The 26808-nt window shown below is 40.2% G+C and overlaps 4 protein-coding genes across 5 annotated transcripts; all 4 read right to left on the bottom strand.

Annotated features, from left to right (window-relative positions):
- Nucleotides 1–362: 362 nt before the first annotated feature.
- LOC116325545 (nuclear factor 7, brain-like) lies at nucleotides 363–4553 on the bottom strand. The gene has a single exon (XM_031746479.2). It carries the CDS (start codon nucleotides 4433–4435, stop codon nucleotides 2939–2941), a length of 1497 nt encoding a protein of 498 aa, XP_031602339.2. The 5' UTR covers nucleotides 4436–4553; the 3' UTR covers nucleotides 363–2938.
- A 3435-nt stretch (nucleotides 4554–7988) lies between these two features.
- LOC116325680 (tripartite motif-containing protein 35-like) lies at nucleotides 7989–15270 on the bottom strand. Of its 2 annotated transcripts, XM_039620794.1 has the most exons (3): nucleotides 14611–15270; nucleotides 9665–10220; nucleotides 7989–9017 (listed from the first exon to the last, which is right to left on the bottom strand). In XM_039620794.1, the coding sequence occupies exons 1-3, from the start codon at nucleotides 15129–15131 to the stop codon at nucleotides 8640–8642; spliced, it is 1455 nt and encodes a 484-aa protein (XP_039476728.1). In that variant the 5' UTR covers nucleotides 15132–15270; the 3' UTR covers nucleotides 7989–8639. The 2 variants fall into 2 exon arrangements, with proteins under 2 accessions (XP_039476728.1, XP_039476727.1); XM_039620793.1 differs by having other exon boundaries at nucleotides 7989–10223; nucleotides 14614–15269.
- Nucleotides 15271–18098: 2828 nt separating this feature from the next.
- On the bottom strand, nucleotides 18099–22440 carry LOC116325690 (tripartite motif-containing protein 35-like). The gene is made up of 3 exons (XM_031746663.2): nucleotides 21319–22440; nucleotides 18449–18560; nucleotides 18099–18295 (listed from the first exon to the last, which is right to left on the bottom strand). Exons 1-3 carry the CDS (start codon nucleotides 22438–22440, stop codon nucleotides 18099–18101), a joined length of 1431 nt encoding a protein of 476 aa, XP_031602523.2.
- A 965-nt stretch (nucleotides 22441–23405) lies between these two features.
- Nucleotides 23406–26777, bottom strand: si:dkey-174n20.1 (uncharacterized protein LOC796174 homolog). Its single transcript, XM_031746490.2, has 4 exons — nucleotides 26397–26777; nucleotides 25971–26213; nucleotides 25253–25555; nucleotides 23406–24420 (listed from the first exon to the last, which is right to left on the bottom strand). The coding sequence occupies exons 1-4, from the start codon at nucleotides 26515–26517 to the stop codon at nucleotides 24161–24163; spliced, it is 927 nt and encodes a 308-aa protein (XP_031602350.1). The 5' UTR covers nucleotides 26518–26777; the 3' UTR covers nucleotides 23406–24160.
- Between the last annotated feature and the right edge of the window lie 31 nt (nucleotides 26778–26808).

Here is a 26808-nt window from a genome sequence, read left to right on the forward strand (position 1 = left end):
TACTCGAAGAGATCAAATTATTGGTGGGCACAATTCAATAATCGCTGGATATTGGTGGGGACATGTCCCTTCCATCCATGCCAAGTCTACGCCCTTGGTGTACACTGATAAATAAACGGAGGGAAACCAGGGAAGGGGGCTGACACGCACTCAGAGGGAAAGGGGTAATCTGCGCATGCAGGGTGGATCTATGAGAAAAAGGAAAACAAAGCTTTAGGGGAAGATACCATAGTTTCTCTAACTTTAAGAAGATGTGTTAAGGTCTTAGCAATAAAATGACAGTTTGAATACAGTAAGAGTTAAACCATAAGAGTTAAGATAAAATTTCCTTCAATGTTTATAGACAAATCAGAATGCAGCCAGACTTTGATATTTTTTATTGACAGAAATAATCCAGGAGATCACTGAAATCAGGAATCTGACATTTCCATCATATTTGTTCTGCAGGTGAAAAAGAGGATATCCACAGTTAACGAGACTAGATCCTGAATGTGCTGATGTGATCTGGAATATGAAGTTGGACTTCACAGAAACACACTGGAACAAACAGCAGCTCCAACTGGTCGAATGTTCACAAATTATGAAATAAATGTTTCTGGTCAGTCAGTAGCAAAGAAAACCACGATTCTGTCAATGCCACAGATATTTAACGGTTTTTCAGCTCGCATGTTATTAAGGGACGTCATGTCAATGGGGAATTGCTCTAATAAGACTTTTTTTTAAAGACACAATGGTACACTGTTGGGCCATAAATATTTCAAAAACATAATAGCTTTCCACTTTGGCCTCCTGCCCTGGTTTCTATAGATACACTTTATCTAACGTGCAGTATTGGCTATTTGATTGGTTGATGAAGTGCCTTTCAATGCCCCCTCAGAGGGCCTCGTTCAGGTCAAAGGTATGCACAGCCTGGCTTTTAATAAGGATGGGGCATACTGGAACTAAAGAGGTGTTACTTAATGGTCTATAAAACTTGAAACAAGGTTCCATGATGTAAGCCAAGGAGGCTTTAAAATGAACTCTAGGCTTAACATGAAACATTATACAAATGTTTGTTGCAGGCCTGTTTTGGCATTGTGGATATATCATGTTAACTCTGGGGTATTTTTTTTAATATTTTTTTTGTTCGCTCAGACTAATCACAGTGCTCAAACCAATGCAGGGCACTTGCACATATTGCGTCTCCCTTCGTCTTATCAGCACTGTGAATATGTAACTGTCTCACATATTGATTTCTTATCAAACGCTGCTTCAGAGACAGACTCAGGAACTGAAATCTGAGGAATAATATGAATAGTATCTGACAAAGCAAATTACACAGGACTTGGGAACAATCTACAAAAAAGAATGAGCTTTAGTTTGTATGAATACAACTGAATAAATGTCAGAAAGTTAACATTATTCTGCAATGACACATTCTAAAGAAAACATGGCTGAATGTACACAGTTTGGCTTATTTTGCAACATAATGGAGAACATGCCATAAGAAACACATTTAAATGAAACAGATCACTTAAATTATTCACAGACAGTTAAATATCAAAAGAAGACATTAGGATTATTTATGAGTCAAGTCTATTTATCATTTTGAAACCATTAAAACACAAATTGTCACAATGCTGTTATTAGCTGATATGGATCTAAATAATTGATGAAGGAAAGGAAAGTGGCATTTATCAGTGCTTGCTTATCAATGCCACATCAATTTTGCACTGTTTATATATTTAAAAAACTGTTTCATGAACACACAGTGACTTTAAAGCTGCTACATATTGGCAAAAAAGGCAGAAAATCAACAAAAAATGAACAAGTAAATAAAAAGATTTTAACACATTCAAAGTGAATATTAAACAAAACAAAGACAAATGACATTTATGATTCAAGTTTTGCTGTCTGTCTTTTGAAAATCATTTCTATCCCATTGTATAAATTCATGCAGGTTCTAAATCTTTCTTTCTGCAATTTCTCACATAGGAAAGAACAACAGGAGTTGCCTAAATTGAAAAACAAATAACCACAAAACAAGCTGTAACAAAAGCAAGAAAGCTTCAGAGAAGAGAAAACAAAACTAAAAGAATCACAGAGACCTCATTGCAGTTTTAAACCGTAATATGATTTTTACTGTTTTACTTATCTGTTTTATTGGGTTGAGTTGAAAATGTAAGGTGTATTATGAATTGTCCCTGACAAAGCAATTTACACAGAATTTAGGAATAGTCTAAGAAACAAAGAATGAGCTTTAGTTTGTATGAATACAACTGAATAATCTTTTAGAATGTGTCATTGCAGATTATTCTAAAGAAATTATTATGTCATCGTACACAGCTTGATTTATTTTGTCGTGATGAAGAACATACCATAAGAATCACATGTAAATAAGGACAATCTTTTACTTAAATTCATCACTGATTGTGAAGTACCAAAAGAAAAGAAGACACTGGGTTTATTTATTAGTCAGTTTTAGCACATTCTGAACACACATATTGGCCAGACAGTTTTTTGCTGATATGGATCTCAATAACTTGTAAAGGGAATCAAAGTGACATTTATCAGCATCTATTTAGCTCTCTAGCATCAATTTTGCACGGTTTCAATGTTTTAAAAACAGTTTTATGATCAGTTAAACAACTTTAAAACTGTCATAAATCTGGCAAAAACAGAAGGGAATCCAAGAAAAATAAACAAATGGAGAAGACGGCTCTTGTCAGTTTTATATCATCCAACATTTGATGCATTAATTCTGAAATTGGATTGTTAAACTAAATTTGAAAACTAAAAGGATCTGAGCTACATTTGTAATTTCATTTTTAAAGTGCTAAAATTTTATTCCTGCATTTCTCACATAAAAAAGCCTTGAGAACAAAAAAACAAATAACCACAAAACAAGTTGTAACAAAAGAAAGAAAACACGAGAGAAGGGAAAAAATTCACCAAGACCTCACTGAAAAGACCTCGCTAAAGAAGTCCAGACGCTTTTCTTTCCAAGCTCTGTGGACCTCACTGAAGTTTTCAAAGAAATCTCAGTCTGACAGATTCTGATATCAGAGGTTTTGGCGTCTCCTGCCTTTCCAAAACTGAAATATGGGAAGAGTTTCTCAGTGAAAGTGTCTCTGTGAGTGTAGATGTGAGTCATGTCTTCAGGGTCATAGAAGGACACCTCCCCCCTGTCATAGTCCAGCTGAACTCTGATCCTCTGGAGACTCTTCTTCACTGTCACAGTCTGACCAACACCATTATTGTATTTTCCACTACGGTGCAATACACACCAGATTCCATATTCTGGTGAAGCTAAACGCTCTCCCTTTCTGTCAACTGACTCTTGAACTAAACCCACATTCCAGTCAGGATGGTCTCCCACCTCCACCTCCCAGATGTGTTTCCCTGACCTGAAACCCTCAGAGCCAAAAACAGTATGATACTTAGTGTTTCTCTCTGGATTATCAGGAAGCTGCTGCTTTCTGTCTCCAATCCTCACACTGGTCAGATCATCAGACAGATAGAGCCAGCCACTTGCAGTGTTTGGGTCCAGAATGACAGGACTGAAGTGGACCTTCTCCTTCATCTTCTCCCACACTCTGAAGGACAGGTTGCCCAGGTGTTTGGCCACATCTATCAGTGCTCCTGAGACCAGCTGTGGATCTGACACTGAGCTCTGGGCTCTGGCTCTGCTCTGAGTGTCTTTATAACTGCTGAGGAATGACACGCTGTGTTTCTGCAGCTCTTCTTCAACAGCAGAGATGCTGTCTGACAGAGAGGAGATCTGCTCCTCAATCATCTTCATCTCTCTGCTGATAGTCCTCCCCTTCTGCTCCTCTTCCTCCCTCAGAGCTGCCAGTCTGAACTCCTCTTCCTCTTTCAGGAACTGCTGGAGCTTGTTGAACTCTGCTCTGATCTGCCTCTCTGTGGACAACAGCTGCTTCTTCATGTGTTCCCTCATTTCATTGTATGTTTCCTCCACTTGTTTGTATTTGTTCCTCTTGTCCTGCAGAGACTTTAAGTCAGATTTCAGCTGCTCCTTCAGGTCACTGACTGCTTCATCTACAGGAACCACTTTGTGACTATGGTGGAGAGAAAATTCACACACGGTGCACACAGCTCTCTGCTCGTCCACACAGAACAGTTTAGGCACTTCCTCATGTTTACTGCAAATCATTTCCAATACCTTCTTTTCTTTTAGTGTATCAGATGATCCAACCTTCTGTCTCCCAGCAAAAGAGTCAGCAAGTTCTTTGAGAGCAAAGTTTACATCTTGATGATCCTTTGAAGATTTTCTTTTACAAACTGGACAGTTTTTGTTTGTAGTTTGTTCCCAGAATTTTTGCAGGCAGCTTGAACAGAAGTTGTGGCTGCAGCTCAGAGACACAGGATCTCTGAAAGTCTCTGAACACACATGGCAGCTCAGATAGTTTTCAAAAAGTACAAGTTTTTCAGCCATTTGATCTGATTTTCAGATTTGCTTTTTTTCCCCAAATAACAAGACTCACCATAAATACAGATCCCAGCCTTCAATGTAATGGCGTCTCTGCTCTGATCAACGTTATGTCTCTTTCGGTTCCATTTACTCTGTTGTGGGTGGAGCTGAGTAACAAACCTGCCATTTGACTCTGTCCACAATAGATGGAGCTCTTTCTGTGTTAAAGGAATACTCCACCACCTTGTCAAATTCAAGTAGTTGTGTAAAGAAATTGTGCTGCAATAACTTTCATATGCATCACTGAATTCTGGTATGATTCAAGGCTGACATTAGCTGCTATTCTACACCAAAGGATTGAAATTCATAAGTTTTGAGCTTTCTTTTAAGCCAGCAGTTGGAGAATGTTTGGTACTCACAGGTCCAGTTTTCTATGGATGAACATTTCCTAAAATCCTAATAAATCCCAGCAGTCACCACCTGGCTGACAATCATGGGGAAACCAGTATGACAGATATTTAATATCAGTGGTTTTAATACCATGATTGTGATTTTTTATTTCTGCTTTGTTCTTCAGTTTCAGATTTTCACAGCCTTAGACGCACTTTTATTATGTTTATTTTTATCTACTTAAGTCATTGCCAAGTTGCCAGAGGAAAATCTTTCACTTTAAAATTCATATAATACAGAATAGTTTGTCCCACTAAACACCTCATCAACTTTTTTGTAAGATGGTAAAGACTTTGTCAAATATTTTTTATTTCCTTCAATGGGAACAGCTGAGATGTTTCATTGTACTTGTGTCTCATCCAGTACTGCACTTAATGTCTCATTCTCTTTGTTTGACATATTTAAAGGTCAAAGGTTACCTGCATGCATTTGTGTTTGACTGTGCTAACTGTGCATGTACAGTACAACGGTGATGTTCTTCTTTGTGTGTTTCTAACCTTGAAAATCACTATAATGATATTCACATATTTCAAATGAGGAAGTGCACAGTATTACATAACTGAAACTAACAAACACAGAAGTCCTTCTTTTCTTCTTTGGATGACAGTCAACAGAAATCTTGTTTCTACTTTTTTCCTTTATTATTTTGGTTTCATTTTCTACTAAATGCTGGTATAATCAGCCTTTGTCACTCAATTTCCTCAGCTTATTAACCGCATATAACTATTTTTCTCTCAAGATCATATGAAGATCAATATAATAAGGATTATTATTTCTCTTTGTCACTTTGGCTTTAACCCTCCTTTAGCTGCTGCTCTGATCTACACAGTTTTCAGTTTTCTTACTAATTCTTAGTTGTTGTGAGTTGAATTGAAGATTGAGGAGTAATATGAGTTGCATCTGAAAATCAATTTACTCAGAACTTAGGAACAATCTAAGAAACAAAGAATGTGCTAGTTTGTATGAATACAACTGAATAAATGTATAGAATGTTAGACAGTCAAGATTATTCTGCAATGACACTTTCTAAAGAAATTATTGCTGAATTGATATATACCCGAGATACTTGAACTCCTCCACTTGGGGCAGGAACTCATCCCCGACCCGGAGTGGGCACTCCACCCTTTTCCGGCTGAGAACCATGGCCTCAGATTTGGAGGTGCTGATCCTCATTCCCGCTGCTTCACACTCGGCTGCGAACCGTTCCAGTGCGAGCTGGAGGCCCCACCGATGAAGCCATCAGAACCACATCATCATCCATAAAAAGCAGAGATGAGATTCTGAGGCCACCGAAGTGGAAGCCCTCCGCCACTTGGCTGCGCCTAGAAATCCTGTCCATAAAAATTATGAACAGAATCGGTGATAAAGGGCAGCCCTGGCGGAGCCCATCACCCACCGGAAACAAGTCCGACTTATTGCCGGCAATGCGAACCAAACTCTTACAACGGTTGTATAGGGATCGAATGGCCCGTAGCAGTGGGCCAGACACCCCATACTCCCGCAACACCTCCCACAGGACACCCGAGGGACACGGTCGAATGCCTTCTCCAAGTCCACAAAACACATGTAGACTGGTTGGGCAAACTCCCATGCACCCTCAAGTATCCTCGAGAGGATAAAGAGCTGGTCCAGTGTTCCGCGACCAGGGACGAAAACCGCATTGTTCCTCCTGTATCCGAGGTTCGACTAACGGACGAACTCTCCTTTCCAGCACCCTGGCATAGACTTTCCAGGGAGGCTGAGAGTGTGATCCCCTGTAGTTGGAACACACCCTCCGGTCTCCCTTCTTAAAGATGGGGACCACCACCCTGGTCTGCCAGTCCAGGGTACTGCCCCTGATCTCCACGCAACATTGTAGAGGCGTGTCAACCAGGACAGCCCTACAACGTCCAGAGCCTTCAGGAACTCGGGCGGACCTCATCAACACCAGGGGCTCTGCCACCGAGGAGTTGTTTAACTGCCTCAGTGACCTCGACCCCAGAAATTGGCGGGTCATTCCCTCATCCCCAGACTCTGCTTCCTCCTCGGAAGGCGTGTCAGTGGGATTAAGGAGGTCCTCAGTATTCCTTCCACCGTCTGACAATTTTCTCAGTCGGCGTCAGCAGCGCACCGCCAGCACTATACACAGTGCAGGTAGAGCACCGCTTTCCCCTCCTGAGACGCCTGACGGTTTGCCAGAATCTCTTCGAGGCAGTCCGAAAGTCTTTTTCCATGGCCTCTCCGAACTCCTCCCACACCCGAGTTTTTGCTTCAGCCACTGCCCGAGCCGCATTCCGCTTGGCCTGTCGATACCTGTCAGCTGCCTCTGGAGTCCCACAGGCTAACCAAGCCCGATGGGACTCCTTCTTCAGCCTGGTGGCTCCCTTCACCTCTGGTGTCCACCATTTGGTTCGGGATTACCACCACGGCAGGCACCAACCACCTTGCGGCCGCAGCTCAATGCAGCAGCCCGGCAATGGAGACGCTGAACATGGTCCATTCGGACTCAATGTCCCCAGTCTCCCTCGGAATGTTGTTGAAGCTCTGCCGGAGGTGTGCGTTGAAGATCTCGCGGACTGGGGCCTCTGCTAGACGTTCCCAGCACACCCTCACTACACGTTTAGGTAGTGTTTTGGCGTCTCCTCTCAATTTACCGGTCAATCTACGTCCCGACCCTCACCTATGGCCACGAGTTGTGGGTAGTGACCGAAAGAACGAGATCGCGGATACAAGCGGCAGAAATGAGCTTCCTCCGAAGGGTGGCTGGCCTCTCCCTTAGAGATAGGGTGAGAAGTTCGGCCATCCGGGAGGGGCTCAGAGTAGAGCCGCTGCTCCTCCACATCGAAAGGAGCCAGTTGAGGTGGTTCGGGCATCTGACAAGGATGCCCCCTGGGCGCCTCCTGGGTGAGGTGTTCGGGCATGTCCCACCGGGAGGAGGCCCGGGGCAGACCCAGGACGCGCTGGAGAGATTATATCTCTCGGCTGGCCTGGGAACGCCTTGGTGTTCCCCCGGATGAGCTGGAGGAGGTGGCTGGGGAGAGGGAGGTCTGGGCTTCTCTGCTTAGGCTGCTGCCCCCGCGACCCGACTTCGGATAAAGCGGATGAGGATGGATGGATGGATGGATGGATGATATATACAAGTGCACAGTTTGATTTATTTTGCAAAGTAATGCAGAACATACCATAAGAAACATATTCAAATAGAGAAAATCGCTTACTTAACTTACTTAACAAGACATTAGCATTATTTATTAATCAAATTATCAATCAGGTTTTTTTTTTTCATTTTGAAACCAATAAAACGCACACATATTAGCCAGAGATTGTTATCAGCTGATTCTGATCTCAACACTGATAAAACTAAGCCAAGTAACATTTATCAGCATCCATTTATCTTTGTCACGTCAATTTTGGACAGTTTTAATGTTCAAAGATAGTTTCATGAAGAGTTAAATGACTTAAAAACATTTATACATTTCATTTAAAAAAAAAAAGAAAGAGCAGGGAATGAATGGAAAATGAAGAAATAACCAATAATGGATAAAAGATTGCATCACCTCACATTTGGGGCATCATTTTTGAATCACCTTTAAACTGAATTGGAAAAAAACAAAACATAAACATATGCCATTTATCATTTTGCTCTCTGTGCTTTGAAAAGAATCTATATTCTATTGTGTAAATTGCTTTATGTGTTATATTTTTTTCTGCTTTGTTCAAACAAACAAACAAATAACAACAAAACAAGATGTAATAAAAGAGGGAAAGTGCAAGAAAGGAGCAATGAAAAACAAAAAGTTCACAGAGACCTTGTTGCACTTTTCAAAGAAATCTCAGTCTGACAGATTTTGATATCAGAGGTTTTGGCATCTCCTGCCTCTCCAGTACTCAAATATGGGAAGAGTTTCTCAGTGAAAGTGTCTCTGTGAGTACAGATGTGAGTCATGTCTTCAGGGTCATAGAAGGACACCTCCCCCCTGTCATAGTCCAGCTGGACTCTGATCATCTGGAGACTCTTCTTCACTTTCACAGTCTGACCAACAAATATAATGTAGTTTCCACTGTGATGCAATAAATGCCAGATTCCATATTTTGGTGAAGCAAAACGCTCTCCCTTCCTGTCAGCTGACTCTTTAACTAAACCCAGATTCCAGTCAGGATGGTCTCCCACCTCCACCTCCCAGCTGTTTCCCTGAGCTGAAACCCACAGAGCCAAAAACAGTGTCATACTTTGCTATTCTATGGGTCTCTTTCGTACTTATCAAAGAGGAGATGAGATGCATTTGCTGCTATTTAACTGACTCTGCATGTCAATGCTATGCAAAATATAACTGCACAATAACTTTGGTGACAGATCAAACAGATAATTCAGTCAGTCAAGTTTGTCAGCTTGGAATAAAAAAATAAAAAAAATAATAAAAAAAAACACAGCTTCCATCCAGACTATTGATCAGGGCTGCACATTTAAGACTGAAATGGCACAAATATCTCTAATGAATCCCACAAAACCAAAAAGATTTTGATTGTACTAACAAAACTGAATACATATATATATACAGCATGCAGTACAGTCAGTACTGACATGCATAATAAGCAGACAACAGAAAAAAATACATCAGTATTTGGTCATTTCTACACAGTTGTAAATTACATTGTAAGTGTGAGACTCTTCTTCACTGTCACAGTCTGACCATCACCAAAGTATTTTCCAGTGTCATAATTTAAACACCAGATTCCATATTTTGGTGATGCAGAAGATCCATTCTTGTCCGCTGACTCTTTAATTAAACCTACAATCCAGTCAGGATGGTCTCCCACCTCCACCTCCCAGCTGTGTTTCCCTGAGCTGAAACCCTCAGAGCCAAAAACATTGATATACTTAGTGTTTCTCTCTGGATTGACACAGAGCTGTTGCTCTGTGTCTCCATGTCTCACACTGGTCAGATCATCAGACAGATAGAGCCAGCGGTTTGCAGTGTTTGGGTCCAGAATGACAGGACTGAAGTGGACCTTCTCCTTCATCTTCTCCCACACTCTGAAGGACAGGTTGCCCAGGTGTTTGGCCACATCTATCAGTGCTCCTGAGACCAGCTGTGGATCTGACACTGAGCTCTGGGCTCTGGCTCTGCTCTGAGTGTCTTTATAACTGCTGAGGAATGGCACGCTGTGTTTCTGCAGCTCTTCTTCAACAGCAGAGATGCTGTCTGACAGAGAGGAGATCTGCTCCTCAATCATCTTCATCTCTCTGCTGATAGTCCTCCCCTTCTGCTCCTCTTCCTCCCTCAGAGCTGCCAGTCTGGACTCCTCTTCCTCTTTCAGGAACTGCTGGAGCTTGTTGAACTCTGCTCTGATCTGCCTCTCTGTGGACAACAGCTGCTTCTTGGTGTTGTAATAGTAATTTTACAATGTATGTTGAAGGAATATTACTGCCCTCTGTTGGTGTGTTTGTGCATTACATGCAATAAAAGGTGTTCGTTAAAAACATCAGGTTATGGGCCCAGAGGTCGCCAAAGGAAGCTGCTAACACGTTTTTTGGGAGTCATAAACAGGATTGTGGGATTCACAATGGAAGATAGAATGTTTATTGACAAGCTGAACGGACCGGAGAATTGGGCAACCTGGAAATTTCAACTGGAGCACCTGTTGAAGGCAAAAGGACTGTGGGGTATGGTACAAGAGACGGAGCAGCTAGCTGCGGATGCTAATGCCCAAGTACGAGCTGAATTTGAACGGAAGAAGGAAAAGGCTTTTTCAGTGCTGGTACTGAATGTAAGTACACCCAATTGTACTTGATAACAAACTGTAAGACCCCCAAAGAAGCATGGGAGATGCTAAAAGCACAGTTTGAAAGAGATACTGTTGCTAACAAGCTATTTCTGAAGAAGAAGTACTTCCGGTGTGAAATGAAGGAAGGAGAACATCTCAATGATCATTTAAAAGGATGAAGGAACTTACTGATCAGCTAGGGGCAATAGGTTCTGTAATTGAAGAGGAAGATCAAATTGTCACCCTTCTAGGTAGTTTGCCACCCAGCTATGCAACTGTTGTTACTGCTTTGGAGACAAAGATGGACAGTCTGACACTACAGTTTGTTCAACAAGCCTTGATAAATGAGGAACAAAAGCGAGTGCTTACTGACAACACCACTGTGTCCAGTAGTGTATCAGCTATGTCATCTCAGATGCATAGAAATGAGCAGAGTGGATCAAAAACAGGGGAGCAAACAGCTCCGACTCATGGAGATGTTACAAATGTGGGAAGGAAGGACATATCAAGCGTGATTGTCCAAGCATTAAAAAGAAATACAAAACCCACAAGGCTAAAAGCGTGCTGTATAAAGACAAAGAGGACTCATATGAGGGAGCTTTTGTTGTAAATGAGTCATGTAAAAGTGATGCACAACAAGAAGAATGGTTAATTGATTCAGGAGCGTCAAAACACATGACATGGAATAAAGAAGCTCTACAGAACTACCAAGAGTTTTCAGAACCACAAACAGTGAAACTCGGTGATGGCAGAGTAGTTGAGGCTTTAGGTCTGGGCAACATAACAATGAAAATGTCATTCAGAGTTAGTGATGGAAAAGATGTCACAATGTATGATGTGCTGTATGTTCCCAAATTATCAATGAACCTTTTCTCAGTGGGAGCTGCTGCCAAGAAGGGAAACACAGTGAAGTTCAAAAGGACTCATTGCTACATAAGAGGAAAGAATGGAGCTCTCCATGGAATGGGAACACAACGATCTGACGGATTGTATCAGCTGGATATCGAGGGAAACTGCACAACTTGTCATGGGCGTCAACTGCATCAGTTCCGACAAGTATGTGGCATCAGCGCCTAGGTCACACTACAAATCTGAAAAAAGTCAAAAACTTGGTAAAAGGAGTTAGCTTTACAAATGAAGAGGAAGACATTTTTGTGAAGCTTGTGTTGAGGGCAAATTATCAAGAAAGCCTTACAAATCAGTGGGAGAAATTCGATCAAAGCGCAAGTTGCAATTAGTGCATAGTGACGTTTGTGGTCCTTTTCAAACTGAGTCACTAGGAGGAAAAAAGTACTTTGTAACTTTCATTGATGACTACTCCAGATGTTGTAAAGTGTATTTCATAAGAGAAAAAACGGAAGTCCTGAGCAAGTTCAAAGAGTTTGAAAGAATCTTCTCGAATGAATGTGGACAGGGAGTAATAAGACTCAGAACTGACAATGGTGGGGAATACACATCTAAAGAGTTTCAAGAATATTTGAAAGCTCAAGGCATCCACCATGAAATGACTGTACCACACACACCACAGCAAAATGGTGTCGCAGAGAGAAAAAACAGAACTCTAGTGGAATCAGCTAGAAGTATGCTGTCACATGCAAAGTTGCCAAACACATTCTGGGCAGAAGCTGTTGCTACTGCAGCTTACATACAGAATAGGCTCCCAACATCTGCTTTAAAGAATGAAACACCCTATCAGAGATGGTATGGAAAAAAACCAGATGTTAGCCATATGAAAGTATTTGGTTGTGTTGCTTATGCTCATGTTCCAGACACAGAGAGAAAGAAGCTGGACAAAAAGGCAGTGAAAGTTCGTTTCCTGGGATATGCAACCAATGCAAAAGGCTACCGACTGTGGGATGAGCAAAAAGGAAAAATACTGATTCGACGAGATGTGGTCTTCAATGAAACAGAGTTTAAATGCAAACAAAGTGAAGATGATCTCTGTTTTGGGAATGAGGTGACACTACACACGGATGAAAGACAAACAAGTACTGAGGAGACTGTCGCCAGTGAGGCTGCAAAAGGAGATCAGCGGATCAGAAGACCTCCAAAGAGATATGGATTTGAGGAGTTTGCTGATGTAGCTACAGTTGATCATTATGCAAACCTCTGTTGTGTCACAGAACCAAAAACACTGGAAGAGGCTATGTCAAGTCCAAATGCAAAGGAGTGGAAAGAAGCAGCTGATTTGGAATATGAGTCACTGCTGGAAAATGACACATGGGACTTAGTGGATCTACCAAAGGATCGCAAAGCAGTTGGATCAAAATGGGTCTTTAAAGTTAAGCATCACAGTGATGGACAAGTGGAAAGATACAAGTGCAGACTTGTTGCCAAAGGGTTTTCACAGATTTATGGTGCAGACTATGATGAAACATTCTCTCCAGTTGTACGATTTGGTTCAATTAGGTACATTGTTATCATTGCTGTGCAAAACAACCTGAATGTGCATCAAATGGATGTTGTGACTGCATTCTTGAATGGACACCTGGAAGAGGAAATCTACATGGAGCAGCCGGAGGGTTACATCAAACCTGGACAGGAACATCTAGTGTGCAAACTAAACAAGTCAATATATGGACTGAAGCAGTCTCCACGCTGCTGGAGCAAAGCTTTTACAGAGTTCATGAAAAGTATTGGTTTTACACAGAGTACCTCAGATCAGTGTGTGTTTGTTAGAACAGGTCAGGAGTTGGAAATATTGGCTGTGTATGTTGATGATCTGATTTTGATTACAGAATCAGCAGAGAGCATGACGAACTTAAAGGACACTCTGAAGAAACACTACAAAATGAAGGACATGGGTGAGCTATCGTACATTCTGGGCATCTCAGTGGTCCAAGACAAGGCCAAAAACCATGTTGTGCTTCATCAGAGACAGTATATTGAAAACATACTACAAAAGTATGGAATGTACAGTGCCAATCCTGTAGGAACTCCAGCCGACACAAATGTTAAATTGAGAAAGAGTGATGATGTCAGTCAACCTGTAAATCCAAGCATGTATCAGTCAATGGTTGGAAGTTTATTGTATGCTGCCATGGCCACACGACCAGATATTGCACAAGCAGTGAGTGTGGTGTCAAGATTCAATGCAAACCCAAACACTACACACCTTACAGCTGTGAAAAGAATCCTGAGATATTTGAAAGGAACTCTAAACCTGGGACTCAAATATCAAAGAACAGAAACAGGAACCTTGATTGGGTATTCAGATGCTGATTGGGCAGGTGATCAGGACGATCGACGTTCTACAACTGGAAACATCTTTCTACTTGCAGGAGGTGCAGTCAGTTGGCTTAGCAAGAAACAAGCAACAGTTGCACTTTCAACTGCAGAGGCTGAGTATATTGCTTTGAGCCAAGCCGCACAAGAAGGAGTTTGGTTAAGACGACTACTAACTGAACTTGGAATGGAAACCACAGCAACAGTGATCCTGGAGGACAATCAAGGAGCAATTGCAATCGCAAAAATCCTGTTGATCATGCAAGAACAAAGCACATAGACATTCGTTACCACTACATTCGTGAATGTGTGCAAAATGGACAAATCCAGCTGAAGTATTGCTGTACAGAGAACATGAAGGCTGACATCTTAACCAAACCACTGCCTAGACAAAGGTTTGAGTATCTCAGAGAAGATTGGACTGTGTTCAGTTTAAAAGGGTTATCCTTAACATGCCTATATTATGCTTATGTTAAGATGTCAAGCATATAACTGTAATGAAGAATAATGTTTTTGTCTAAGATGGACACAGTACATTTTTTTTTGTGTGAGTTCAAAACAAAAGAGAAAATGTTTATTTTCTAGTAACACTGTGATATAGGTGCATATTTTTTTTGGAAAGAAATAAGCAATGGCAGTCAAGTAAGTGAACTCCATGGTAAAATTAAGTGGGAGTGTTGTAATAGTAATTTTACAATGTATGTTGAAGGAATATTACTGCCCTCTGTTGGTGTGTTTGTGCATTACATGCAATAAAAGGTGTTCGTTAAAAACATCACTTGGAGTGTTGAATCACTTCATTGTATGTTTCCTCCACTTGTTTGTATTTGTTCCTCTTGTCCTGCAGAGACTTTAAGTCAGATTTCAGCTGCTCCTTCAGGTCACTGACTGCTTCTTCTACAGGAACCACTTTGTGACTCTGGTGGAGAGAAAACTCACACACAGGACACACAGCTCTGTCTTCATCCTCACAGTACCAGTAAGGGACGTCTGGATGTTTATCACACACCACCTCCTCCTTCTCTTTCTCCTTTTCTTTTTCTGTCTCAGGTGAGCTCTCACTCTGCCTCTTAGCAAAGGAGTCAGCGAGTTCTTTGAGAGCAAAGATCATGGATGGTTCATCCTTTGAAGATTTTCTCTTACAAATGGGACAGTTTTTGTTTTTAGTTTGTTCCCAGAATTTCTGCAGGCAGCTTGAACAGAAGCTGTGGCCGCAGCTCAGAGACACAGGATCTCTGAACGTCTCTGAACATACATGGCAGCTCAGATAGTTTTCAAAAAGTGCGACTTTCTCCGCCATTTTCCAGGGCTTGGTTTTGATTACTCACCGACTTGCTTGATAATGCCCCCAAATTGTGTCCGTCGGTACAGAGCGCAGGTTTTAAAGTAATCGCGTCTCCAGTGTGGTCGGCAATGACTTTAAGTTTCATTTACTCTGTTAGGGGTGGAGCTGATAGCTATCGACTTGTTACTTTACTATTTTCCCACTAGATGGCGCTATGTCTGTGTTATGTTGAAGACGCCACCAGACTTCTTCTGATAGTCTCTATGCTTCAGAGAGAAATGTGGCTGAACCAACATACGTCACTGTTTAAATTCTGGCCTGAGTTTAGGCTGAACTGAGCTGCCATTGTACACCAAGGATCGAGATTAAAATATATCGTTATTCATGTTAATAATAGCACAGCAGTGAAAAAATGTGTACATATTATTGTAAAGCAAGTTAATCATTGAATTAGATTCAAGAATTTTTTATTGATCAGTTGACTCTTTTAACCAAGCTTAACTAGTGACTAAAACATGAAGAGTGGATCACAAAAATAAACAGTGTAAAATTAATTGTAGCATATTTACACCAAAAACAAAGAATCCTCAGTTGGCAAACAATCCTATATTGATACTTTAATATTTCAATATATACTACTGTAATATATATCATAATGATATAATTATCTACAAAGAACAACTACTACACACTTAATTCTCTCGCTTTTGTGTCCTATATGATGCTTTGTCTCACAGGAAAGAAGTTCTTTCAGTGTAAAGTTCCTTACTGGAAAATCTTTTCAGGAATTCCTTTCACATATCAGACAATTTTTTTTCTCCTGTTGCCAGAATTGTTTATGTGATATGTATTATTATTCCAGTAAAAGTGAGATTCAAAATATCAGGAGAGAGGACAACAATTACACAAAACTGAACAAAACATCCAGATAATATGTAATAAGATATAAAAAATAAGCAATATTTCAAGAACATATTTAAGAGCTTTTTTCTCCGGTTATGTTGTGAAAAGTTAAATATTGTACATGCAATGGCTGTTCTGGTAACAGTTTTATAGATGTATGTATGTGTAGATTTATAAATAACAAAAGAACCAAAAGAAAAGTCTACAGACATACAAAGATAAACACTTACAGTGTACATGGGGTGTAGATAACTCTATGGACATTACAATTCCAAATCCAGTAGTTAATAATAAATGCTTCTCTTGGTGACGGTCATTGATCCTCTGGAGACTCTTCTTCACTCTCAGAGTCTGATAAATGACATCAGTGTATTTTCCACTCTCATAATTTAAACGCCAGGGTCCAGTTTCTGGTGAAATAAATGATTCATTCTTGTCAGCTGACACTTTTATTAAACCCACAATCCACTCAGGAGGGTCTCCCACCTCCCAGCTGTGTTTCCCTGAACTGAAGCCCACAGAGCTAAAAACGTCAGGATACTTAATGTTTCTCTCTCAATTATGAGGAACCTGCTGTTTTTTGACTCCACGTTTCACACTGGTCAGATCATCAGACAGATAGAGAGAGGGGTTTGCAGTGTTTGGGTCCAGAACGACAGGACTGAAGTGGACCTTCTCCTTCATCTTCTCCCACACTCTGAAGGACAGGTTGCCTAGACAATCCAGTCAGAGACATCAGCAGTTCATCAGTGTAGAAGAAGCACTGACAACACTGAGCCGGCTTCTCTTCACAGGGTGTCTTTCACTCTTTCCCCACTCCCTCTGTTTCCAGCCTTGTTCCATCATTTCTCTGCAGTTGGCTCTTTCTACTTTCCCTTTGTCTCTTTTTGTCACTTTGGGTTTCTTCTGTATAATAATATTAATCCTCTAGTTCTCTGATTCTTCTGATTATTGCTCTGTTCTCTTACGTGCTTCACGTGTTTCTCTAACTTCAAGAAAATGTATTAAGGTGTTATCAATAAAATGACAGTTGAAATAGAAATTTCAGTGTCCTTCTGTGTTTACAGACACATCAGACTGCAGTCAGGGTTTGATATATTTTTATTGGCATAAAAAGAAAACAGGAGATTAATGAACTTGTTTTTCTGACATTTTCAATGTATTTGATCATCAGGTGAAAAACTGTAACTCCACAGTTAACAAGACTAAATCCTGAATGTGCTGATGGGTGTTTCACATCTGGAACATGAAGCGAGTCTGAAAACACTGAGCATCAGCTCCAAGTGAAAAACAATTTCAAGGATCATAGAGAAGAAAATCACCAAATATTATATAAAAATAAACAATGTGTTTAATCTGAAGATGGATCAATAATTAATAAATACCCCCCCTCAAAAAATAAAAAAAATAAAATAATGTATGGTCTTAATTTGTACAAGACAACTGTGACAACTGCTGTTCTGTTTTTAATATTACACCTACAGTGAGTTTTGTAAATCGTGCCTCTGACATAAGCCCTCCATATAATAATAATTCAAAAGAAAAACAAATTAAAAAATGAACTAAATTGAAACTGTTTTAAACTACAACTAAATTGAAATGAACAAACCGAGCCTGGAAACTAACTAAAGTTAACTAAAATAAATGAACTATAATAACTTTGCAACAATTAAAACAGATAACTTACAAATAATCATGCGTCATTTAAACAAGACTGAGGAGTAATATAAATCGTGTCTGGGATTATTAAGCAAGCACAGAATTGTGAAACAGTTTCAAAAAATATTTACTAAATAAAAGTATATAAGAGTTTATACTGACATGTGTGGTAAAGAAATAAAAAGGGAATTATGAGTGTTTGGTTGATTCTGTACACGATACTATTTTTAAGAAGTTTAAAAATGAAAATAAATAAAACAAGACTAAACTATCAGCAAGTTAACTGTTAAATCCCCCAAATGGTCAAGGCAGACTCTTCATTGGTTTTATATGTATAATATCTGTTTAACACTCAGATTTCACTTTATTCTTAGGGGATATATAATGTAAACAAAAACATCAAATAATTTCCTAAAGAAATTATATATGAGTCTGACAGATTTTGATATCAGAGGTTTTGGCGTCTCCTGCCGTTCCAATATAAAAATATGGGAAGAGTTTCTCAGTGAAAGTGTCTCTGTGAGTGTAGATGTGAGTCATGTCTTCAGGGTCATAGAAGGACACCTCCCCCCTGTCATAGTCCAGCTGGACTCTGATCCTCTGGAGACTCTTCTTCTCTGTCACAGTCTGATAGACTTGTACTCAAGACTGCCTAAACCAAGACCAAGACAATACCAGGACCAGAGGGTATCGAGACCAAGACAAGACCAAGACAAAGTCATGACGAAACCAAGACCGAGAACGAGACCGAGACAAAAAAGTCTTTAGACTCTTCTTTAGTGTGAGAGTCTGACCATCACCATTAGTGTATTCTCCAGTTTGATGCTCTAAACACCAGATTCCAAATTCTGGTGAAGCAAAAGGTTCATTCTTATCAGCTGACTCTTTAATTAAACCCACAATCCAGTCAAGATGGTCTCCCACCTCCACCTCCCAGCTGTGTTTCTCTGAGCTGAAGCCCTCAGAGCCAAAAAGTACGATACTTTGTGTATCTCTCTGGATTGTCAGGAAGCTGCTGCTCTGTGTCTCCACATCTCTGTTTATCAAACACCACCTCCTCCTTCTCTTTCTCCTTTTCTTTTTCTGTTTCAGGTGAGCTCTCACTCTGATTAATAGCAAAGGAGTGAGCATGTTCTTTGAGAGCAAAGTTCATGGTCAAACTGAATACAACATCCAGATAATATGTAATAAGATACAGTCCCGATCAAAAGTTTAAGACCACTTGAAAAATAGCAAAAAAAAAAACCAAACATATTTTGTATGGTTGGATCTTAAAAAGGCTCCAAATAGAGCTTCAACATCCAACAAGAAGAAATGGGAGTGAGACAAAAAAAAAAATTTCAGCATGCAGTTTATTGAAAACAACGCTTAAACTGAAACAGGCTGTTTTACAGCTGATCTAAAGTTTAGGACCACTCCTCCAAAAAAAAACAAAACTGTAAACCCCAAAAAACAGAAATCAAAGTTTCAAACATGAACTCAGTAATGAGTAGCTCCGTCATTATTGTTGATCACTTCAAGAATTCTTTGGGATAGGGTTAGGGTTGGGATGCTTGATTCAAGCATTTCCATGAGGTTAATGGGAACATTTCCCCAAGTGGTAAACACAATTTTTAAATTTTTTCAATGTGAGTTTAAAGTGACAATTTCTGATCTATAATGGTGCCTAAATACTCATGTGGTGTGACCATTTCAGTTTTAGAAAAAGAAAATGAAGATCCAGCTTGTCAGGACCTGCAGATTTATTAGGATCCAACTGGTTTAAGAGAAGCAAATCTGTGGTCACTGAAATTGGTCTTCTGACAGGGAAAAAGTCTGCACATTACCTGTGGCTAGAAGACCTATGCAAATGCATCGGTTGCGTCTTTTGTTTAATTGCAATATTAATATATACAGTTCCTGTTGTAAAAATAAATAAAATACAAAATATAAGTACAGTAAAGAAGTGGAGAATATCAGATTTTTCAGCTACAGTAGAGTTGGCGTGTCATCACAATCCCATATGAAGATTTTATTACTTTCCAAAGCTTCTTAGAATCATTGAGGTGTTTAGTCATTTTTGAAAGGTAGAACTCAGATTTGGCTGTTTTACTTATTGAACGGCGTCTGAGCTGTTTAAATCTCAGCCAGTCAGCATCAGATTTTGTTTTCTTGACCTGAGGACAGGCAACCTGAGGAGACTGGAGAGCTAAGGGGCAAAACTGTTGTGTTGGCATTTACCTCATAATTTGCACAAGGGGCAGCATGTTTATCTCTAATTTAAATAAACACATCATAAAAGTATTTCCATATTGCATGCATAATCAGGTAGATCTTATTACAGTCCAAGTCAGGTCAATCATAAAGGAAAATTTGCCAACAAAAATACTTGATGTCTTGCCTAAGAACCATTTGTGATCAGGATGTTGGAAGCTTATACAGTTTCAGTGTATCTGCAACATCATCACTTCATCACTGAAGGTTTTGTAAAAAAAAAAAAAAAAAAAAAAGACCAATATCTAAATATTTACGGGGAGTATTAGTCAAAAAATGAATCAAGAAGCGAGGATCTCTGAGACTTTAAGATTTTGACTTGTTGGGCTTAATTATCCATCCATCCATTTGCTTCCGCTTATCCTTTTCAGGGTCATGGGGGTGCTGGAGCCTATCCCAGCTGTCATAGGGCAAGAGGCGAGGTACACCCTGGACAGGTCGCCAGTCTGTCGCAGGGCTAACACAGAGAGAGAGACAATCATTCGCACTCACATTCACACCTATGGGCAATTTAGACTAATCAGTTAACCTATCCCCACAAACTGCATGTCTTTGGACGGTGGGAGGAAGCCAGAGTACCCGGAGGGAACCCATACAAACACAGGGAGAACATGCAAACTCCACACAGAAAGACCCCGGCCTGATGGTGGAACTGAACTCAGAACGTTCTTGCTGTGTGGCAACAGACATTTACAATCGGGGCCAGGCTTAAGTTGCACATTTACAGTTAACAGAGGTAAGAGATCACATTCACTCCCTTTTCTCTGGACTTGAGAATAGAAGGAAACAAACCAGTCATATTCAACAAATCAATAACTAAAATTAGGCAAAACCCTGATATATTTGATCAAGTTAGAAAAGTTCCTAAATGATTTAAAATTCAAGTTTCACCTTTTGAAAGGAATAAAAAAATATGACTCCTGTTCATGTATCTCAGACTGACACAGGAGCAGTCAGCAGATGAGAGAGACTCTGATGTGGGCATGTCCAGAGAAGAATATTAATATATTAATATTAATAATATTAATAAAGATTAACAATATTATTCACTTCTACATAAAGTGCAAATATAAATTCAGACCACACTGGTCTGCGGAACCTGAGTCTTACAGATTTTGATATCAGAGGTTTTGGCATCTCCCATGTTTCCAATATAAAAATATGGGAAGAGTTTCTCAGTGAAAGTGGCTCTGTGGGTGTAGATGTGAGTCATGTCTTCAGGGTCATAGAAGGACACCTCCCCCCTGTCATAGTCCAGCTGGACTCTGATCCTCTGGAGACTCTTCTTCACTTGTAGAGGCTGATTACCATTGTTATATGTTCCACTGCGGTGCAGTAAACACCAGACTCCATCTTTTGGTGAAACAGACTGTTGGTTCTTGTTAACTGATTCTTTAATTACACCTAAAAACCAGCAAGGATGGTCTCCCACCTCCACCTCCCAGCTATGTTTCCCTGAGCTGAAGCTCTCAGAGCCAAAAACTTCAGGATAATTAGAGTATCTCTCTGGATTATCAGGAAGATGCTGCTTTGTGTCTCCACATCTCACGCTGGTCAGATCATCAGACAGATAGAGACGGGGGTTTGCAGTGTTTGGGTCCAGAATGACAGGACTGAAGTGGACCTTCTCCTTCATCTTCTCCCACACTCTGAAGGACAGGTTGCCCAGGTGTTTGGCCACATCTATCAGTGCTCCTGAGACCAGCTGTGGATCTGACACTGAGCTCTGGGCTCTGGCTCTGCTCTGAGTGTCTTTATAACTGCTGAGGAATGGCACGCTGTGTTTCTGCAGCTCTTCTTCAACAGCAGAGATGCTGTCTGACAGAGAGGAGATCTGCTCCTCAATCATCTTCATCTCTCTGCTGATAGTCCTCCCCTTCTGCTCCTCTTCCTCCCTCAGAGCTGCCAGTCTGGACTCCTCCTCCTCTTTCAGGAACTGCTGGAGCTTGTTGAACTCTCCTCTGATCTGCCTCTCTGTGGACAACAGCTGCTTCTTCATGTGTTCACTCATTTGATTGTATGTTTGCTCCACTTGTTTGTATTTGTTCCTCTTGTCCTGCAGAGACTTTAAGTCAGATTTCAGCTGCTCCTTCAGGTCACTGACTGCTTCTTCTACAGGAACCACTTTGTGACTCTGGTGGTGAGAAAAGTCACACACAGGACACACAGCTCTCTCCTCGTCCACACAGAACAGTTTAGATTCTTTTTGATGTTTATTACAAACCAGTTCCAACACCTTCTTTTCTTTTAGTGTCTCAGATGATCCACTTTTATATCTTCCAACAAAAGCGTCAGCAAGTTCTTTGAGAGCAAAGTTCACCCCTGGCTTTGCGTTCGAAGACTTTCTTTTACAAATAGGACAATTTGTGTTTTTAGCTTGTTCCCAGAATTTCTGCAGGCAGCTTGAACAGAAGCTGTGGTTGCAGCTCAGAGACACAGGATCTCTGAACGTCTCTGAACACACATGGCAGCTCAGGAAATTTTCAAATAGTGCATGCTTCTCAGCCATTATCGGTTTTTAAATTCCTGTCAAATGAAACACTCACCAAATTAAATTCCCCTGCTGTTTGTCTCTTACAGTCTTCTAATTAAGCATATCATAGAACACGGTCCTCGATTACATATCTCATAAGACTGTGATGACATTCTGGTTTAAGGGAGTGTCAGAAACTTAAATGATGTTTGGAATTTCATTAGTTAATTATTAATGGAAAACACTCTGCCCTTTGATTTATTAGTACTTTTGACAGAATTAGGTGGGGCTGAAAACCTGTGCAATGTTCCCATCAGACTTTGGTCTTTGGATTTATTGTGAACTCAAACCTGATGAATTGAACAAATGTGGATAACCTACTTTGTCACAGCACAGATACCTGTGATGAAAATAACGAATGTGAAGTGAATTTCAAATTCAAAGTGATAAAAGAATTTGGTGATCTTGTGTCACATGAATCCCTCCTGCTTACTGCTGACTCTCACTTTAACTCATCTTTGGACCTTACTGACAGCTTTAATATCCTGATCTTTGCTGCATGCAGCATCTTAATAAACAACAGACTCCTCATGCATTTCCTTTTGGTTTGTGTTACAAATTTTTTCCCCAGTTGTATAAATTGAATGATTTTCTATGTGCTCCCCCCCCCATCACTTTTTTTTTTAAATTTTTGTTTTTTTTTAAAGTGAATTTAGCATACACTAACTTCTCACTGTATTTATTGCCTGGTAATATACAATCCAATATAAGCATTTTGTCAAAGTAGAAGCTCCTGAGATACAGTGCATGTATGGATAAAAAGCTACTTCCAAACAAAAACTACCTTAAAATACATTTCACCAAAAAACAAGAAGTGAAAAAATCTAAATGTTAACAAACTGATGGTGAATTTACCCCTAAAACAATCTGTAAGGGAAGTGTTAGCTTTGCTTTACCTGGTGGATATAAACACAGAGAAATGATGTCCACACAAATTCAGATGAGTTTTTGCTAATTAAATATAATATAAACAAGAAATGAAAGTTAGCAAATCAGCCTTGATATTGTTTAGGTGGTCAGACTGCTTTATATGCATGCACAAGCTTGTTCTTGCTCCACAGCAGTAAAACACCATTCTTCATCTGTATTTCTCCAGTGTTGTCACCACTTGCTTCTTATATTTGAAATATCCTTTTCAATCGACTTGCTACGTATCTCTTTGTTTGATTTACAGTGTTTGTGTTTTCATGGTCTGGAGCTCCATTCAGCAAAGTTGAGAGGAGTACTCAAATTCGCTTCCCTGGAGGAAAACTGACACCACATCTTCTTAACAGCCCAGGGTGCAATTTGATTCATTAACAATTTAAAAACTGTAACACTTCCTATGAAAAGACTTTAATACGGATACAGAGATCCAATCATATTGTGGTTGCTTTACCAAAATATAACCCATCTTGTTTGAATAATCACCACATAAATTATGCTATAAACCAAGTGTTTAAACCATTAAGTCACTGATTCATTAAATGAGTATTCATGTACAACTGCAATAGAAATAAGGCAGAGTAAGTCTTTCACAAAAATGCACAAAAATTTGTGTTTGTAAAAGAAAGTATTTTACTTGAAATACACAAGTACATAAAAGAAAATTTAGACAGCAAAATGTTAATGAAAACATAACAAAATATTCATAAATAATATAGAAAAAGGACAAGAAGGGGTGGGGTCATTTCAAATGTGCCTTCAGATTCCTCAGTTAAGCCAGCTTCACCAGTCTCTCACTGGCCTCCCACAGCTTTTTGGCCACACCTGCATCTTTTGCAAAAGGACGGAGCGCTGCAGGTCGGCAGTCAACGAAGTATCCCCCGCTGTGTTTGGCAGCTTCATCTGACACGGCACAGTAGATGACAGTCTGAGCTCCAATCTCACACGGCACAAAAAACATCCACATGATCACCTGCATCAGCATCCGGAACAGGAAAGAGTAGTAGCATGTCCAGCCGCTTTGCACAAAACCTGGAGCAACATAAAAAAATCCAAGATATGAGGATAATTATTACATTTTTAGGTCTTTAAATAGTTGAATGACACAAGTTTGTATTTTTGCCTCTGTACATCACTACAATGGATCAAGCAGTCAAGATGCGGTGGAAGAGTTTGGTACGGTTAATTTCAGCTGTCATGCATGGTACCATTTTTTTTTTTTTCCTCATCCAGGTAATTAAATACAAACGAAAAATCATAATCTCCTATACTGCCATTCTCTCTGATTGGTTTCGTGAGCAAAGGTGGATCTGACTGAAAAACTATGGACTATGCTCATGTGAAACGTGATTCATTAATAACACGGCAGACCCAAATGATTATCCCAAAGCAAACCCTGCTTTATTGCCTTCTCTGACTGTAAAGAGACCATAATTTACAAAAACAACTGCATGTTTCATTCAGTAAGTTGTGAAACTTGCACTTGAGATCTCAACAGGTTGTTCAAGTCATAGATCAAGAAAGGTGAAAAGTTGTTTCCCAAAGACTAAGCACTTCTTTTTGCAACCAGGAGTCGCCCCCTGCTGGCTATGAGAAACAGTGCAGATGTAACCGCATCCAACATTGGTCTCACTTTTCAAAACCAGAAGAGACTTCCCAAATATTGTATAAAAAAGAAGGGGAGAGGGTGTTTTTTGCAGTAAAACTGCAAGCTCTGTTAGGAAAAATGTACCTCTTGAAGGATAAAGATGGAAAGGTAAAACAAAATCTCTTTATCATTTTTAACCATTCTACCTCAAGGCAAACTATAGAAAGAAGACATAATAAAAACTGATTAAAGAGAACTGTTGATAAAAGGTTTTACCAGGGTGCACAGCATATGAAGTCACTCCTTTCCCTTCAGTGATGCGAGCCAGTTCCTGACTGAAGTAGATATTCGCCAGCTTGCTGCGGCAGTAGGTGAAGAAGGGAAGTAAGTTGTAATTGAGGTCCTGGAAGTCCAATTTCTGGTATTTGTAAGTGGAGCATGTGAGGGTCACCACCCGGCTGGGGGCACACTCCTTCAGGCGAGGAAGAAGCAGGTTGGTTAGAAGGAAGTGCCCCAAGTGGTTGACGCCAAAACACATGCTAAAGCCATCGTCCGTCCAGTCGAGGATGCTGGGCATGCCTGCACAAAGAGAAAGAAAGAGATCAAAAAACAACGAGATGGTGAGGCAGGAAACAGGTGACTATAAAATCCTGCTGCTTTTTTTTTGTTTGTTTGTTTTACATACAGTGTAGCTACAACACAGATGTTTATGACAATGTGTGCTGGGAAGCATCTGTAGGTTTAAAGTAAAACTATCAGTCTACAGTCTGAATAAGCTTCTGCTGTCACTGCAAACTTTTCTATGCAGGATTTTCTGCACAACATCAGCAGCTTGCTTCTTTTGGATCAGACACGGAAAAACAAACCTAAATAGCATAAGCTAATCAACTCCAATCCAAATACGATTTATTAAAAGGAAATTGTTCCTATTCTATATATTGCTTTTGATATTGTTTCATAGATCAAGAGACCTAAATGTGGTTGACACACTCACCTGCACTATTGATCAGGATATCAAGCCTCTTCTCTTTCTGGAGAAAGTTCTTACAGAATTCCCTCACTGAGCGCAGGTTGGCCAGATCCAGCTCCATGTGAAGGACGTTCAGACTGTGACTCTTTAACTTGATCTCTCTGACGGCCGTCTCGGCCTTGTCCGGGTCTCTGCAAGCGATGACGACACGGGCGCCTCTCAGTGCCAAGGCAACAGCTGTCTCCTTACCTATACCTGAATTACCACCTAGGAAAAATGATAGGACATTTATATATTAGTGCTTATGTGAAATCTATTACTGTACCCCTACTTGGAATAATCTAAGTTTTATTGTAATATTATTTAGTATTTTGACTTCTATTACAAACTACACTAACACTGCATCAACAACAAAGCTTACTAAAGGTGTGTGCTGCCCCACACATTTACCTGTTATAAGAACTGTTTTACCATCAAGTCTTTTCAGGTCGGTGAAATATCTCCTCTTTTTCATCCATTTCAGAATGAAGAAAAAAACTAAAGATGCGAGAATTGTGTAGAGAACATACATTTCTCAGCGAGCAGTCTCACCAACACTGATGTCTTTAAAACAACCAGCTGATGATGCTGCTAGCTGGTTAGCTTGTTAGCTAGATGACTGAGCGCAAAGTCGCATTTTCCCCCGTTATTCCGACATTTGGGTTCGTTGTCGCGGTAAACGTAGGAGACAGGAGATGAAGCAGGACGGATTTCAGACACAAATATAGCTTAATTCAATACAACAATCCAACGCTGCCCATTTCGAGTCATTTGCAGGAAGATGCGAGGTGTGCTCATGCGCGAACCGCTCGCCCTAAAATCT

Source organism: Oreochromis aureus, linkage group 12, assembly GCF_013358895.1.
Source record: "Oreochromis aureus strain Israel breed Guangdong linkage group 12, ZZ_aureus, whole genome shotgun sequence".
Classification (NCBI taxonomy): Eukaryota; Metazoa; Chordata; class Actinopteri; order Cichliformes; family Cichlidae; genus Oreochromis; species Oreochromis aureus.

What these genes read in the sequence shown, in the direction of transcription:
- LOC116325545 (XM_031746479.2), bottom strand. Translation starts at nt 4,435, where the DNA reads ATGGCTGAAAAACTTGTACTTTTTGAAAACTATCTGAGCTGCCATGTG.
- LOC116325680 (XM_039620794.1), bottom strand. Translation starts at nt 15,131, where the DNA reads ATGGCGGAGAAAGTCGCACTTTTTGAAAACTATCTGAGCTGCCATGTA. An exon ending in GAAGTGATTCAACACTCCAA is followed by an intron (nt 10,221 to 14,610) that starts GTGATGTTTTTA and finishes TTACAACACCAA; the next exon opens with GAAGCAGCTGTTGTCCACAG. An exon ending in CAGGGAAACACAGCTGGGAG is followed by an intron (nt 9,018 to 9,664) that starts GTGGAGGTGGGA and finishes AACAGCTGGGAG; the next exon opens with GTGGAGGTGGGAGACCATCC.
- LOC116325690 (XM_031746663.2), bottom strand. Translation starts at nt 22,440, where the DNA reads ATGGCTGAGAAGCATGCACTATTTGAAAATTTCCTGAGCTGCCATGTG. An exon ending in TAGGTGTAATTAAAGAATCA is followed by an intron (nt 18,561 to 21,318) that starts GTTAACAAGAAC and finishes TTAATTAAAGAG; the next exon opens with TCAGCTGATAAGAATGAACC. An exon ending in GACTCTCACACTAAAGAAGA is followed by an intron (nt 18,296 to 18,448) that starts GTCTAAAGACTT and finishes AGACTGTGACAG; the next exon opens with AGAAGAAGAGTCTCCAGAGG.
- si:dkey-174n20.1 (XM_031746490.2), bottom strand. Translation starts at nt 26,517, where the DNA reads ATGTATGTTCTCTACACAATTCTCGCATCTTTAGTTTTTTTCTTCATT. An exon ending in TAAAACAGTTCTTATAACAG is followed by an intron (nt 26,214 to 26,396) that starts GTAAATGTGTGG and finishes CATTTTTCCTAG; the next exon opens with GTGGTAATTCAGGTATAGGT. An exon ending in TTCATATGCTGTGCACCCTG is followed by an intron (nt 24,421 to 25,252) that starts GTAAAACCTTTT and finishes ATGTTGCTCCAG; the next exon opens with GTTTTGTGCAAAGCGGCTGG.